Below are 17,451 nucleotides of genomic sequence, written 5' to 3' on the forward strand. Positions count from 1 at the left end.
ATTATATATATACATATATATACACACACACATATATATATACATATATATTGAAAAAATTTAAATGAGATTCTAAAATGACATTGAGAACTCAAGACCATTTTTCAAAATGTTTCTTCTCAAAATTAAAATAAAAAAAGGGAAATTTCTTTTTGAGACACTGCTATTTCTCTTTTAACAGATGGTCCCTTCTAAGAATTACTTACTAATTTCCTTCCCTATTTCAAAGGAAACCAGAGTATCAAGTTTAGAAGAAATAACTCAGTGCACAATTTAATAATGCTAAGAATTTCACATTTGGGGGTAAAAGTACTTTAAAACTATGAGTGAAGCCCTGTTAAACTACTGATCTTCAACTCTCAGAAAACTCACTCTACTTAAAAATACTTACCTTGAGGAAATTCTTGACTCGTTCAGGATCATAGCAGTTGCTTTCTCTGCAAATTCTTTCAACTTCTTTGATCTGCCCAGTCTTACAAGCTGCTTGAATATATTTAAAGTGCACATCTGGGTCCTGACTGAAGTTAACAATGGATCCCAGAAAATAAAAGAGACCTTAAAAAACAAATAAATGAAATTAAGTATAGAGACACTTAAGAGAATAACAAAACCTAAAAAATATTTAAACAATTATACAAAATACTCCCAAATATAAATGGGTTGCTTAAAAAGCTAATACTGAATAATCCAGTAACCAGTTCAGCAAGATGGATTTGCACTTGAATCTACACATAACATCCAATGTTGTTTAATAGTTTAGAAACAGTGGCAGCTACTCCGTATCAAAGCTATTACATCATATTGTGCATAAGAAATTTTAAATTACACTTCATATGCCAGGTGTTTTTCCATATGAATTTAACAGAAACAGACAAAGGTAGTTCAGAAACGACTTAACACAGTGCTATCCAACAGAACTTGCTAGAATGATGAAATGTTCTTTACCCATGTTGGCCAATACAGTATCCATTATTTAGCTACGGAGCACTTGAGGAATAGCTAGAGTCATTGAAGAACTTAAATCTTAAATTTTATTATATTTGACTTTAAATAACTACATGTGACTAATAGCTAATGAACCAAACAGAATAAATTTAGTGTACAGGAAACATACACAAACTGAGAAAACTGATATAATCTCTTACTACTTCTGTCTGGAGCATTAATACTACAAAGGAAGGGAGCAAAGGTTAACTGGAGGGCCAGAATTTAGCTAATAAGTGAGCCACCCAAAAGTGGCTCTCTAAGGCAGTGGTTACATTAGCACTCTCTACAGTAGCAGTTATCATCTAGGGTAGTTTTCTTCCCTGGATTTAGCAACATTGGAGGAAAAACTCAGTTGTCACCGTTGTCAGAACTGATGCCCCTGGCACCCAGGAGGTAGAAACTAGGGATGCTGCTAAATATCCTCCATACAAAGGACAACCCCACACAATAAAATATTATCTAGCTGCAAATACCTACAGTAGTAAGGGTGAGAAGCTCTGCTGTGTATCAACAGGACACAAAATGTCCTCAGCTGCTATTTTAAAAGCAAGACATGTAAGCATAAAATATTACCGTACCTAATCATTACTATTTTCATTTTATACAGCCAGGACAAAACAACATACTTTAATCTTAATATTCTGCTTTGAATTTATCTATAAAATATCCAAGTAGATGGTTTTACATCTGCATATGGCCATGACCTGACATCTATTGAGTTAAATATATTAAAATATATATAAAATATATGTTAAACATATAGATTAAATATATTAAATTTTTATTAAAAATATTAAAATGACCCATAGAATCAAGCTTTTAAAAAGACAAAATTGCCAACAACCTGACCATAAGCATACCTCTCTCTCAGCATCTAAAGTAATTTTTAGAAACTCCTAATTACCTTCAAAACTCTTGAATGATTCAAAGAGTTCAATCAGAGACTGAGTTGACAACTGTTCATGGTACTTGGATGCCACCTGAACACAGATCTGCAGATTCTGACGGATGTTAGCAGACAACATGGCTCTGAGGCATTCCAGGGAGTCCTCCACTGATAAGGATCCAAAGTAATTCACTAACCACTAGAGGACAAAATAAATGAATCAATTAAATGAAATAATGTTGAACTTCATGGTGGCATTACTACCATCCATTACCAAACACACTGTCAACACACTAAGTAATCACAACAACAGATAAGAAACAGAATACCTCAGGGTTAAGTAGATGTGTATGAACAACTGCACGCTTTATGTCATATAAATCAGTGAAGTGTTCTAATGCACGCTGCAGTAGGCCAGCTTTTTCACACAGCTGAGCAATATGAGCCCGATCATAATGTGTAAACATCTGATTCCCTAGAATGGCATCAGCAACCTATTAAAACCAGAAACAGGATGAGTTCATTGTGCCAACTCATTTATATCAGTAATTCAACTTCTTGGCTGCATATTAAGATCCAACAGAGAACTGGTAAAGGAAATAAAGCATAAAAGAAAAATAGTTGAATTTTCTTGAATAAGTAGTAGCCATCTTAAAACTTTGAATGACAATCTGTGGAGCTCTGAATGATTACTAAAATGGTGTTGGAAATTTGCCTAAAAAGTATGAAAACACATACTTGTGGTGCATGCATAAGGTTCATCTCAAGCAACCGTGTCTGTAAAGGACCCTCAGATGGGCGATTATTCTTCAGAGCATCAAGCAAGAACGCAGTACATTGCTGGATAAGATTGTATTCCATAAAGACATCCACAATCTGCAAAAAATACACATATATTATATTTTACATACAACTGACAATATCTCTTATGAAATTAAGCATGCTTTCTTCACATATAAAATAATTCAGAACAAATAACAGATTTAAAGATTATTTGGACAACCAAGCTTCCTAAAGTCTGTCCTCTGGAGAACTCTACTACTTTAGATTAGAAAAAACTACTATAAAAATGTCAGGATAGCTAGGGATTTAGCTCAGGGGCACCGCACCTGCCTCACAAATGCAAGGTCCTACGTTAAATCCCCAATACCAGGGGGAAAAAAGTCAGGATATTACACAATAGCAAAATATAATTGCTCTGATACGTAATCATTCTGATACATTTAAATTCTTCATAAACTGTTTAAAAGCATAGAAATCATGCACAAGGGCTAGGGATTGAGCTCAGTGGTTCCACCACCTGCCTTGTGAGCACAAGGACCTGAGTTTGATCGCCGGTACAAAACAAAACAAAACAAAAAATCATGTACAATACGAAGAACATTTAACTAGTGTTTTCTATATATGCCTCTCCCCTCCTCTCACTAGGTACAGGTGTTATTTCCTCATTCCCAAGCATTTTTTCCCCCATTTTGTAAATAAATATATGTAACTTTTTCTTTGGTACCAGTGATCGAACATGCACCTGGTGTCACTGAGCTAAATCCCTGGCCCTAATGCAACACTTCTAAACAAGATGAAGTCAGTGTGTTGTTACACCTATACACAGAAGGTATTATACCGTCCACTGTTGTGCAATTTGCTCTTTTGATATTTGAGGTCTGCGTTGACAGACATTACCTCTACTTTCCAAAAACTGCAACTTTAAACAAAGTTTTTAAAAGTCAGGTTCTTTCTACTCTTTATTTCAATGAACCACAGAATATTACCTGTGTGATATCAGCAAGAGGCTCTTCATCCTGAACTAACATTTGGGCAAACTGCTGTCCCTGATCTGGACTGATACGCATCACGTTTCTCAGCAGAAAGATCCAGTCTGGAGTATATCCAACCTACAAAAGGACAAAGATTTAAACCTTACCACAAAGTTTTGTTTTCATACAACTGACAGGATTTTTCTACAATAGAATCTTGTTAATAAAGAATTACCAGTGAAAACACAAATGTACTTATAATTTAAGATGCTCAAATAAGACTTTAAGATAACATTATATGAACAAAGAGCTAACTTTTTTATAACTGGCTTATCCATTTTCAATGAATGACTACTTCAAATAATCTGTCCCACACAATCCTCTGCTATCTTAAATTCTGGTAAGTCATGCAAGAGTAACTGTCTCCATTTTTCAGTTAAGTCTGAATTCTACTTATGAAAGAGAGACAGGATTTTAATACTTTTCCAAGTAATTCAAAATTTAAGAAAATTCACTTTATTAAAGTAACAGAGTACGTATAGGCTAATTTCTCCCTCAACATTTTAATGAATTTAAGAATTTATTTCATTGCACTCACTTTTTTAGCATATAAAACAATCTTCTGAACTTGACCTGTTTCTGCAAAGCACTGAATGACTTTATTTGGGACATTAGCCCTTAGGTACACACTAAGGGCTAATGTAGGATCCACAGATTTCACAAGATCACCCAGTTCTTCAGAACATTCCAGCTGTGCAAAGAAAAAACAAGACTGCTGAGTGACTCACGAGATGCTTTACAAATGGGCAGCAAAACCATTTCCCTATAAATAATAACTATACAATAGGTACTTAGTTCCTTAATTTCCCCAAATGTATTATAAACATGCAGGGATTGTGATCAGCAAAGACTTTTAATACTGTATTCACAACAATGTCTCAGTAGAATTCTCCATACATCTTAAACAAGGATAGGAAGCCCATCAAGCCTTCACACTTAGAGATATCACCGATTACCTTGTTAGGAGTGTAATTATTTATAGCAGAACCATATACGTCTAGCTACCAAGAATATCCTGCAATCACACCCATGTGGCCCCAAATTGTTAAAAATAATACAATTATTTTGTTACTGTTGCAGTGTTGGGGTTACACTAAATCCAGGACCTCATGCATGGTAGGCAAATATAATGAGACAAGTGAAAACTTGACTTTGAAGGAATTAAGTGAGTTTACCATAAGGACCATCATTAAATCTAAGGATTCTGAAGGCACTAAGCTCCATTCTCTTGACTTCAGGATATAAGGTTGTAAGGCAGAATCCTCTAATTTCATAAAAACAGGTAAAAATTTTCAAATTTTTAGGTAGCACACAAGCAGACAATCTACTATTTATTATTCCCCTGCCCTAGCTGTCCAATTTGGATATCAGCTTCCTAAGAGTTCTGCTTTACATGCTAGAGCTGATTTTCTACCTTTAATGGCAACTTGAGACTCTATTAATAATTCAGCGCTGCAAGTGGGAAATTCTACTGCATATCTTAACTGAACATGCTAAGGAAGAGTTGACCAGTGTTTGTCTTACCACAAATGAATCCCATGTGACTATTTTCAAAAAATGGTAATAATACCCAAAAAGCTGTTACCCTGTTACATAGGTCAACTCAGTTACCTTGGTTGTTCCCATCCTCCCTTATTTTAAACAATTAAGATGGACCTCAAATACTCGCTAATGTAGCTAGTAACTATTCTTCAGCAGACTCATGTCCAAGCATCTCAACTCTGAAGTACTATCCTCCATTATCCTAAAAGATTGCCAGAAGCTGGGTTAAGAAACAAGGACTTAGAATTACTAATGTAAAAATACTAAAAAACAGAAACAGTACCAACATACAGTAATGTTGAAAGGTATAGTAACATTAAGTTATTCAGTACTCAGTGAGTATTTTGAACTGTGTTCTCTCACTTGGCAATGGCATACATAAGATGTGCAAAAAGGCTTTTCATTTGCAGAGTACCTTAAAAGGAATAATAATAGTACAGACTGCCTCACAAATAAACACTATTTGTTGTCTTAAGTCTAAGTTACTACTCCACACAAAAAATATGCTGTAGAAAATGTACCCTGTGTAGAAAAATTAAGCACCAAATGACTATAAAAGGCATAGAGAAATCCTAAGGTGAAAAAAGCTGGATAGGGAAGGAAAAAATATGAGAAAAGAAGGAAAAAATGGAAAGAAAGTCTTTGTAAATAGGAAGGGATAGAGGAGTGATAGGGAAGGAAGGGGAATGGGGGACAAACAAGAACCGAGATATAGCAATTCCAAGATATGTAAATTCCCAATGATGAATGTGACCATCATGTATACCTACAATGTACCAATAAACTTGATGGAAAAATGGAAAAGAAAAAAGCTGGTTAATATTTTTTAAATTCCTATTTCAAATCAAGTTAATATTTTTTACACAAAATTAACATTCTATGAAATCACTGTCAAACAGTATCTTACTGCTAATTAGACAGCATTCCTGCCTCGTTAACATATGAATGATCTCTCACTTTATATATACATTCCTTATACATGTTGATTGGCAACAAAAATTTTATGACAGTCAGCTCCTAAAAGATGGTATATGTACTGCTGAAACTACTGTACATACATATCAAGCATGGAATGAGGGAGATAGCATATCTTATGTTCAAATGAATGTCACAAACACTGAAAAATATGACTGTACACTAAAATAATTACACTAAGTTTTCCTAAAGGAAAAGAATAGTACCCTCATTCCAGGTTGGTAATTTTAACTACCAAGCAAGAACTCTGGATTCCATTTAAAAACATAAATATTAATGATCGATCTCATCTCAATATCCATAAAAATAAATATATTTTCAAAAGTTAAAGCAATAAGTACATGCATCTTAAGCAACACATATTCTAGTTCTATGAGTAATAAATAACAGAAGGGAGATAGTTCAGACCAGCTTAATCAATTAATTTGCGAATACAGTCCTTAATTCAATCAAAGGAAAATTATGTCAATGTGGATTAACATACTTTGTCTTCTTTCAACCATTTCTCCAAAAGTTGTTTCCGCCCTTGCTGAAGAACAGGCCTACATAGCTCTAAGGATTCATATTTGTTCAGCTGGCCTTGGTCCAGAAGGATTCCAAAGTACTGAAGAAGAGGTGAAGTCTGACCTGGCTGAGCTGGGACACTCTGGAACCTTCGGATGGTGTCTGGAGTACGAAGGATTCCCTTTAAGAAGAAGAAATGTTAAGGACTCCTCAAATATGATCTAATAACCTATAGATTTCTTAGGTCAAGGTTAAAGGCATTAGTTGACATGTTAACTTTCAAATCTTTACCCCTTATTATAAAGATTTAGTCGATGCCTTTTTATATCTCTGGTTCAGTTTGATAAATTATTGAAAATCCGAAATATACCAACTTAAGTATAATGTTAACATATAAAATTGTAAATACAATCATGAAATACATTAAGTTCCTGACAAGTGAGTTTTGTTCCAGGAGTGTATTTCTAAGTCAGATTCGTTAAGTTCAACCAAATGAGACTTATACATCTTTGACACAAATATACAATGTAAAGCGCAAAAAAACTAAACACACACACACAAAAATAAGGGACTTGGATTTTTTTTTTTTTGGTACCAGGGATCGAACTCAGGACCTTGCACTTGCGAGGCACCACTGAGCAAAATCCCCAGCCCAAAAAGAGTAAGTGACGTCCACTATCTCTTCATCTTGGTCCAGTCTCTCCATTATTTTCACCTTTGTTTCCGTGGTTATTACTTTGTGCTTCCTAGTAGTCCCCTCTTCATCACCACTGCTTTTCCTCTTGCCTTTTGGATATCCTGCCTCTGACTGAGCACTGTAAAGACTGTACAATATCCCACCGTACGGCAAGCACACAGCAGCACTCAACTGTGATAGTGTTTGGCAAACATGTGAGCTATTTCCATGACTTGTTCGCATCTATGAAGGTTCGTAATGTGAGGGCCATTCATATCTGAAAGTTCACAACTTTAATTTTTCTAAGTCGAGGATTTACTATAGTTATTAAAACAAGTTCACACTAATTTTATTTTTTTGAGACAGTCTCACTACGTAGTTAAGAGTGGCCTTGAATTCACTGTGTAGTCCAGGCAGGCCTTGAACTTGCAGTGATCCTCCTGCTTCAGCCTCCTAAGCGCTGGGATTACACACATGTGCCTCCACGCGCAGCAAAGTTCGCATTAAATTAAATAAAAACTTCTTTATACTCGTCAGGAACATAAAGTGTTAATCTAACACAGACCAAAAGAAAAGTGGGTGGGAATAAATTCAACCCAATTTCTGATGGCTCCGCCTACCACAAATTACACGGGATCTGTTTTTATGTCAAATGTTTTGGGAATAAGTAGCTAGCATTTATGAGATCAGATATTACATCTATGTAAATCACAGTTCACTAGATCTATGTATCCTTATAACATTCGGAGTTTTAAATTGATAACCAAGTCCATAGGCATTGACAAATAACTTCCATATTCTACCAAGGGAAAAATGTAATCTGAAAGTGATTATTTCTTTGTGCAATGCCAGTTCATCTTCTAGCAGTAGTAGAAATAGAGAATATTAACATTAACCTAACCATGGCAACTTCATTTGCATAACTGTTTACCTTTGGTGCATTAGCAGCCACCTTTGCAGCCTCTGAGTAATTTCCTTGGGCAAAAAGAGCATTAAATTTCCGAGCAAAGAGTTCTTCAGCACCAGCTAAGTTGTTACGTACAGCCATTCTCAGAGCCAAATCGGGATTTTGTAGCACATTGGTGATGTAAGGAATTATGTTTTCTTCTTCCACACACACTGACAAAACCTGTGATTTAATGATGAAAAATAATAGTTGTTCCCTTGGATATAAATGACACCAAATCTGTAAGAGCAGATTACTACTGACACTACAAGTACAAACAGATTTTGACAACTGCTTTCTTGGTGCCATAATAAATAAATTTAAAAATTTTAAAAGAGGGGGGAAAAAAAGACTGGGAGAGAGAATGTAGGAGATTTAAAAATAAGTCATTTGGGATTTCTAAAATATGGACATTCTATAATATAAATAATTTGTCACGGTGTCCAAACTAATTGTTTTGATATCATCTGCTCATTCTTTTTGTGTTGTTTTGTTGAGACAGGATCTCACACTATGTAGCCCAGGCTAATCTCAAACTTGCAGTGATCCTCCTGCCTCAGACTCTCAAGTGCTGGGATTACAGGCGTGCACCACCACGCAAAGCACCATCTGTTCCTTCTTAACATGATTAACATGAAACATTAAAGCTCCATTTAAATGAACTCTGAAAGACAATTCTACATGTTCCATACATTCTTGCAGAATCTTCCTAACCTATAGAAAATAACTCTAAATAAATTATAAATCTAGGAATCACCTAGAAGAAATTCAAGTATACACTCCTTTTAATTTTAGGATTTAGCAGTAATTTTTTTAGCTATAGGTCAGATTATATATATATATATTTTCAAGAAAGGAAGAAAGGAATCATGGAATCCTCAGGCACCTAAGTAAGGTACACAGTAGGTGCTTAATAAATACAGTGTATATAACAAGTACAGTGGAGCCTTGGTTTATGAATTTAATTTGTTTTAAAATTTTGGGGAAGATGATTGCAATTTTGTGTGGAGAAGGAGGCTATGGTTGTGTTTGTCACCAAATGAAGACATGCTTTGTGAGCAGAAGCAAAATTCTGCCAAATGCTTTTGAAAACTGAACAGAAGCATTGGTGAACCGAGGTATTACTGGAATTTCTAATTGCTTCTGCTTGGAAAACAGTTGCCTCCTAATTCTTAAAACTGAATGTTACATACCATGGTCCCACTTGCCTCCAAAACTGAACTACTGTCAGTTCCCCTAGAGAGAAGGAGCTCTCTCCTACCCACCTAAGCACTACCACCCAAAGCAGAGCTTCTTATAAACCACTTGCTTCCTCTAGTAGCACTACTCAAACGACTATAATTGAAAGTTTCGAAGTCACAATTCCACATGAGCAACTGTGTAAGCAGCAACATGCAGTGCTCAGCACAAGAGGTATTTGTTGAATTAATGAAAATAGGAAATTTCTCCCTAAAGAGCTAAAAGGAAAATATCTGAGAATTCAGTACACCAAACAGATCGATTTTAGTCTGCTCTGTCTGCTACACTATACTATCTAGTGCATGCTAGGCAAGCCCTCTACAGGGTCTGGCTCAGTTGCTCAGACTGGCTCAGAACTTATCTTAATGCCTTAACTTCTCACCTAGCTGAGATTACAGGCAATTTTACCATTCCCGGCAATAGCTACTGAATTTTTTAAAACTGCTTTTGTGTCAGACACTATCTGATGATAGAAATACAATTTTAAAAGGTATGACTCTCTCCTAATAGTGACAGAGTTAAAAAAACACTTTTAATTCGGTATAACAAGTATTATGTGGAGGGCTATATAAGTTACAGAAACGTAGAAAGGAAGCATCTAAAAAGGTCTGGAGCTGAGGTGGGGATGAAAAGGTAGGGACTGGCTTTTTTCCCTAGAGAAACTATCGGTACATATAGATGCCATATCTCAAAACTAACTGAATAAAGAAGGAAAAAAACCTGATATACTTCCTTTGTTTACTGTCTGAGAAAAAACTAATTTGTAAGATAACTAGAGTAAAGGGCAACAACAACAACAATAGTAGTCAGTTTTTAAGTTTTTAGCCATTTTCAGAAAAAAAGATTCCTGGTAGAATTTAAATACCAAGAAAAGAGAAAAAGAACCACTTGCTGCAGTGTGAAGAAGGTTGTTGAACATGACAATTTAGAAGAGCTAATATTTTCTCCCCACAATAGATACCGAAACATATCACCTTCCAATATTAAGCATTTAGTAATAAGGCATTAGAAAAATAGATGTAGGCAAAATTCTTATCTGTCTTGGAGATACAAATTGGAAGAAAATTTGCTTAAAAACTATAATCTGTCAAATGTGACCCTAATAGTTTCTCTCCAAGGAGACTTACTTCTTTTGACAATAAAGATGAGTAGTCCTAGACTGTTAAATGCCAAAGGGTTTCTCTCCATGAGACAGGATCAGAGAGACTTTATATTCAAATATCTAAGTGTTCTTAGTTATATACTACTTTCTTTTTAAAAATAAAGTTGTGCATATTTGAGATTTGTAAACCATGTTATGGTATATATATTTATATAGTAAAAAGATGAACATAGCGAAGCACATTAACATATCTATCCTCTCCTATACTTTTTTAAACAAGAACAGCTATAAATTTAGTTCAGAAATCCCTAACAGTTTTATTAACCTTAGTCTTCATGTTGGACATGTGATCTCTAAACTTGTTAATACTGCATGTCTGCTAGCTTGAATCCTTTGACCTACATCTCCCCTTTCCTCCCCTCCCTCTCTCCCATGTATTATTTTTTGACATCCAATGACACATTTTGGAATAAAGGTAATGATAACATATTACTTTATTTAACAAGTTTTATGATGCCCTTACTTGTCCTTTTCTGTTTACTCCAATTATTCCAGCTGTGGCTTCATGAGGCGCAGTAACAAAAATTGTTTCTCCACTAATTCTATTCATATAGATGCAGGTACCAGTTTCAAGATCATAGAGGTGAATATAACCATACTTAGTAATCAAGAACACCACATCATGCTTTTCACTGATCTGCACAAAGAAAACCAACACTTTAGGAAAATAATAAATCTACAAAGAAGAAAATATATAATTCAATTTCATTTAGAGATATAAATTCTAGAACTTTAGCAACTTTAAAAAAGTTAATATTTAAGGCTGCTCTTATTTTTATAGCATGTTTAAATATGGGATATCCCAATACACAAGGACATGAATGAAATCTATAAAATGAAAGACAATTTTGACAATGTAGGATAAAACAGCTTACAAATTACATGAAAGTCAGAGTATCCCTTCACAAAAGTTTCATTTTAGAATAATTCTTAAGTACCACTTACATTATATCAGCTATGAATAATGTTATAATTAATTTAAGTCCACTTATTTTGCTTAAAATACCTGCATTGCAACAGGAAAGTCATTTTGTGCTTCTGGAGGAAAGAAAACATCCACTGCCTTCTTTGGAAAGGGTTGGTTCCCTGTAGGTGGTGTGCCAACTTCAATGATATGTAACTGTTCAAAAGAACATAAAATTCAAAGAAATCAAGATCTCTTAGCAACTGATGATAACACCTTTATTTGAAGGACCAAAAAAGTGTCCTATGATAGGTGAATTGTGTTTGGTACATCCAAATGGAATACTCCTTAATAAAAAGCTGATGGGTATCATGCCAAGTGGGGAAAAAAAGCCAATTTGAAAAGGTCACGGAGTGTGTAATTCCTTTTATGTAACACTCTTGGAAGTGATAAAATTATAGAAAAAGACTAACTTAGTGATTGCCAGGGGCTAGGGAGAATGGGAGTGGGGGGGCAGAGTGGGTGTAATTATAAAGTCATGAAGGCAGGCCAGAGATTTAGTTCAGTGGTTCCACTGCCTGCCTCACAAGTGCACGGTCCCAAGTTTGATCCCTGGTACCATAAATAAATGAAATGTCTAACAGTGCACATCAACCAGGCGAGAGAATGTAAATAATGTCAAGAAAAGAGTATTGCAGGCTTTTCTTCGTCATGTTGGAATATATTCAGACAAAAAAAATTCAGTTTCTAAGATAAATATCACATGAAAATAATAGGGTTTCATCTTTTTTAGGATGACTAGCCATTTTGAAAAACTAGAGATAAGAATGGTGGCACACATCTATAATCACAACTACTCAGGAAAGCTGAGGCAGGAGAATCCTAACTGTAAGGTCAGCTGAGCAAATCAGGAAGACTTAAGTCTTAAAAGAAAAATAAAAAGGGCTGGAAATGTTGCTCAGTGGTAGATCACTTGCCTAGCACGTACCAGGCTCTTGAATTCAATCGCCAGTACCACAAGTTTTTAAAATTAAAAACAAAGAAGAAAAATTAGGATCTTCCTAGTCACAGCAGACTATAAAATACAAATCACAAGCATTAAATAGTCTCGAGAACCTATAAACAGGTTCTAAGATACTATGAAAATGATAATAAACTTATCTTAGTGGGACTGTTCAGAAACATCCTAGTCCTCTATCTTAAGGATAACAACTAATTTCTAAAACCTATGTATCTTTTGTTTAAGTCCCATCAATTTAGATCTGAACAGTGCTTTCTATTTTAGTAACAGTCAGAGGTTGGTAGGATTATTCCTTGGTTCAGAGGTTTTAGGCAAAATTATACCTCTTTGTGTGAATGTTCCCCCTCTACTGATGATATTTTACTCAACTTCTTTATTTATTTTGTTATTTTGTTTCGTGGTACTAGGGCCAAATACTTTTTTCTTTTGTACCAGGGATCAAACTCTGGACCTTGCACTTATGAGGCAAGCAGCAGAACCACTGAGCTAAATCCCGGTCCTGTTTTGTGGTACTAGGGATTGAACCTAGGATTTTCTCACTGAGCTAAATCTGCAGGGATGCCTCCATCCCACCCCACCCCTACTGTGAGACAGTCTCTTAAGTCATTAACTTGTCCAGGTTGGGCTCAAATTTGCTCTTGCTTCAGCCTATTAAGAGTGCTGGGATTACAGGAATGCACCATCATGCCTGGCTTAATTCTTTAAAACTACTTACCAGGGCAAACAACAAATGTTATATTCTGGTTTACCCAGAATTTAAACCCTCTTTCTGACCAGGGGACAAGAAGGGAGGGCATTCTGTATAAGTTTTGATGGCAAGTAGGGCCAGTCTTCCATTTTAGAAGTACCAAATACTTGTTTTCCACTCTTCTCAGAGATAAACATAGATATGTGACCTTGCATCCACTAGACTTCAAACAGGGAGCTTAAGACATTATTATTAAGAATTCTAGCCAGGCATGGTGGCGCACACCTGTAAGCCCAGCACTCGGGAGGTTGAGGGAGGAGGATCGCTGTGAGTTCAAAACCAGCCTGGGCTACATAGTGAGTTCCAGGTCAGTCTCAACTACATAGTGAGACCCTGTCTCAAAAAACCAAAAGAAAAGAAAAGAAAGAATTCTACTTCCAGTGGAAACAGAAGGGAGACTGGGTATCCTGGCATCCAGCAGGGCAGGAATAGTAAAACAGAGTCCTCAGAGTTCTACAGCATGTTTTTCTTGGTACCGGGGATCAAACATGGAACCTTGCACTTGCAAGGCAGGCAGTGGCATCATAGAGCTAAATCCCAGGCCCTGTGGCATGTTTTATTTGGCTGAAACTCTGGCTACTATCCATTTTCTTTTATTTCTCCACTTTGTCTAGGCTTGGTTAAACAGCCATCCTATTTATGGTCAAGGATCCAATATCCATTCACTAAATTTTTAATGCTTTAGCAGCCAACCTTGTTTCTGCTCTGTACAACTAAGAATTCTAACATACAAAGTACTTCCATACAAAGTGAGTGCAATGTATAGCCCAGATTGAGAATACTTAGTTTAAAGCAATGTTACTCAAACCATGGCCCACATCTATATGAAGTCACTTAAGGTATTTAAAAATGCTAGTTATAGGCAACACCTGCCACCTCAGACTTCCTACATATTAAGCACACATATGGATTTTTTTTTTTTTTGTACCAGGGATCAAACTCAGGTCCTTCTGCTTACAAGGCAGGCAGTGGAACCACTGAGCTAAATCCCCGGCCATATGGATTATTTTTAGCGGCTCTAATGATTTTAACTAATGTCAAAAATCAGCAGGCCAGGGATTTAGGGTTAGACAACAAAATTCCCTTTCTGGGTGTTACCTGTAAACTATACTCCTGTTGTTAAACTTTTATTTCTAAAGTTTAATTTTAAGATGTTTGAATGTTCAGTTTATGTATTTGAAGAATAAACCAACCATTTATATATTAAAAAAATCGTTGAAGAACATTATATTTATCTTAGATAGGTATCACTAGATGCAGAATTTGAACACAGTAAGTCATCACAAATCTGAATGTTAAAAACAAATTAGAATAGGGATTTAATTCAGTGGCACCACTCCTGCCCTGCAAACACAAGGTCCTGAGTTTGATCCCCAGTACTGGGAAAAAAATTAATAAGAAAACTATTTTGAATTTTGATGACTAAATACTATAATAGCAAAAAGGCAAACATTCACTAAAATAATTAACAAAGCCAAAACTTACCTTTCCTCCAGCTTGACCCCGTACTGCAAAACAAAATAACGTTGATTCTTCGGCATTTCCTTCCATCTTGAACTGTGCAAAGCTAGCTGCATGTCCTTCAATGGGCTGAGACACTTTTCTATCTACAGAATATAGCTGCATAGCTCCCACCACACGATTTTGCTACAAATAAGGAAAATAATGTCTGGGGATCCAATAAATCAAAAACTTCTGGATTCATCAACTAGTGAAATAATCTGAATATTATCTTCAGCACAATTTGTAAGTCTTTGTTAGTTTCTCAATGTGGATTTGATACAGATTAATTTAAAATTCAGCTCTAATATTATTTTATTAAAACTTTATGTGAATGTTTAAAATATATCCCATATATAACTATCTCTTCAACGTTATCTAAATAAGACATAAAAGTATTAATTTGTTTAGCAGGAATATATACATTCCATAATAAATTCCAAATCATTTAGATCAGAACTTAATTTCTACTCAATCTACAAAAAGGGGCTAAAAACAATTACAAGAGTACTCTGAAATTTAGTCAGGAGTGATGGTGCATGCCTGTAATCCCAGCACTAGGAAGGCTGAGGCAATATGATCACTGGCAAATTTATGACCAATTTGGGCTACATAGTGAGACTTTGTAAAAAACAACAACAAAAAAAGAGCACTCTGAAATTTTATGTCAGAATAAAGCTATTAAGCCAGTGACTCTTATTTCTAAAAAATAAAACTCTTCTAAATTAAGTCAAATTCAGTATGACTGAGTACATAAAATACTTAACTTCAAAATACACTATATTTTGGATAAAATAGTTCTCTAGATCTGTTATCAGAAACAGGAAAAATGTTACCTGTGCAGATATGCCAGTTAGAAGTAGCCACTTTTGCTTTGCATCTGTGCGATAATTGATAATCTGGCATCCTGCAAGACTAGAATGGCGATCAAACATTTTCACTGGCTGGGACTCTCCTTCCATACTCCAATGGTAAACTGCATTATCCGTAACAAGAGCAACAGTATTCAAAGAGATCCATTTCCAAAAGGTGACATCATCAGTCATGGTATGGGCCTTCATTTTACTTTTCATTTCAATGTTAAATATCTGAAGAGTTTTCCCAGCTAAACATGGAATTAAAGATCATAAATCATTAAAAAGGTGATGTTCAGGATGAATTAATATTCAAACTAGCTCTGTAACTTTCAAACAACAGTTCTATAATAAGACTGAGCCCAGCTACAGAAGTCAAACTGTTGGAACAGCCATTAAAGAGATAATAACTGCAACTAAGTCATCTACATCTACATCTGAAGCAAAAACTATATTTCTAATAAACACATTTTAAACAAGAGGTATGACTTCCACAATATTCCAAGCCCCAACAGAAAGTCAGTATAAAGAACAGCTTCTTAACATGATGGAAAACCAACTTGTGATTTTCATACTTGTAATTAAGTATGTTTGCTTTACACATAAACTAAGGTAGCTGCATGTACACAGGACAAAGCAAAACTAATAAAAGCACAAGGAGAAAAACATCTACTTTTTAAAATGCAGTCATCTCTCATCCAATTAAATCTTGTAGAAACTGCTTTTCAAAAAGAGGATCTACTTCAACTCTTCCTTGTTACCATACGAGAAGTGCATGCTACATTTAATGGGTTTAAGATACAAAGGGAAGGTAGAGGTGCTGGAGGAAGGGAGAGGGAGACAAGGACAGTTTCAGATGCTGTTAATATACTGGAGGTAAGAATTAAGTTCAAGCTTCATCCAGTTAAGACATAGAGCATTTAGTAAAATGAGGATGAAATTTGCCTTGAATGTTAAAAGTCCACTGAGTCAGATGCAAGGGCTTATACTTGTAATTTGAAATCCATCATAGTCCAAAAAGTGGTTTGATTGAAAGTAACAGAGGTCAAAGCCCACAGTAGTCATCACTAGGCTATCAAGATCAGTCGTTAGAGACCAAAGAGCTCCATTCCTGAGCCACAGAGAATCTGGCTCCTAAAGGACACAAATTATAAGAATGGGGGTGGGGAGGTGGGCGAGGGACAAAGCATAACAGCTTGTACCACAACTCTTCTTACCACATGTGCAAAACCTTCTATAAGACAAAGTATGTTACTCCCATCCCACACAGTTGATAAACCACAATCAGACTTGAAAAGTTGTGAGAGTTATAGTCCTGTTTATAAAAAGAAGCCATGGGGTTTAAATCTGGCTTCAGAGGGAAGAAGTATTTTCTAATGATGTACTTTTAATTGCTGCTTTCCCCAACCCCCAGATTAGACCTACTCTTTTATACGTGAAAGGAGTTGCAGTATGTGTAAATGGATGGTTTGGGGAGGGACAAAAGAGATGACAGCTTAACTCCAGAGTGCAGACATACAGGCACAAAGCTATGACACTATTGTACTATTGTAAGTAGTCTGGAAATCTTTTTGACTTATTATTCTTTTTATGGAACAGGACAATAACTAATACAATCTAATTGAAGATAACTCACCATCTGCACACATAAGAAAGCATTAAGAAATGTGATAAGATAACAATAACATTACAT

General features: G+C 35.5%; 1 protein-coding gene across 1 annotated transcript in view; it reads right to left on the reverse strand.

The window, feature by feature from the left end:
- Cltc (clathrin heavy chain) overlaps window positions 1–17,451 on the reverse strand; it is a 68,318-nt gene that overhangs the window by 24,466 nt on the left and 26,401 nt on the right. Inside the window, exons 3-14 of the mRNA XM_019207820.2 lie at window positions 15,741–16,009; window positions 14,890–15,051; window positions 11,738–11,851; window positions 11,195–11,368; window positions 8,316–8,513; window positions 6,689–6,889; window positions 4,226–4,378; window positions 3,643–3,765; window positions 2,612–2,749; window positions 2,203–2,367; window positions 1,892–2,072; window positions 392–555 (exon numbers count right to left, since the gene is read on the reverse strand). Coding sequence (XP_019063365.1) covers window positions 392–555; window positions 1,892–2,072; window positions 2,203–2,367; window positions 2,612–2,749; window positions 3,643–3,765; window positions 4,226–4,378; window positions 6,689–6,889; window positions 8,316–8,513; window positions 11,195–11,368; window positions 11,738–11,851; window positions 14,890–15,051; window positions 15,741–16,009 — 2,042 coding nt within the window. The remainder of the gene's footprint in view (window positions 1–391; window positions 556–1,891; window positions 2,073–2,202; window positions 2,368–2,611; window positions 2,750–3,642; window positions 3,766–4,225; window positions 4,379–6,688; window positions 6,890–8,315; window positions 8,514–11,194; window positions 11,369–11,737; window positions 11,852–14,889; window positions 15,052–15,740; window positions 16,010–17,451) is intronic.

Source organism: Fukomys damarensis, unplaced genomic scaffold, assembly GCF_012274545.1.
Source record: "Fukomys damarensis isolate Sample0158 unplaced genomic scaffold, DMR_v1.0_HiC HiC_scaffold_13, whole genome shotgun sequence".
Lineage (NCBI taxonomy): Eukaryota > Metazoa > Chordata > Mammalia > Rodentia > Bathyergidae > Fukomys > Fukomys damarensis.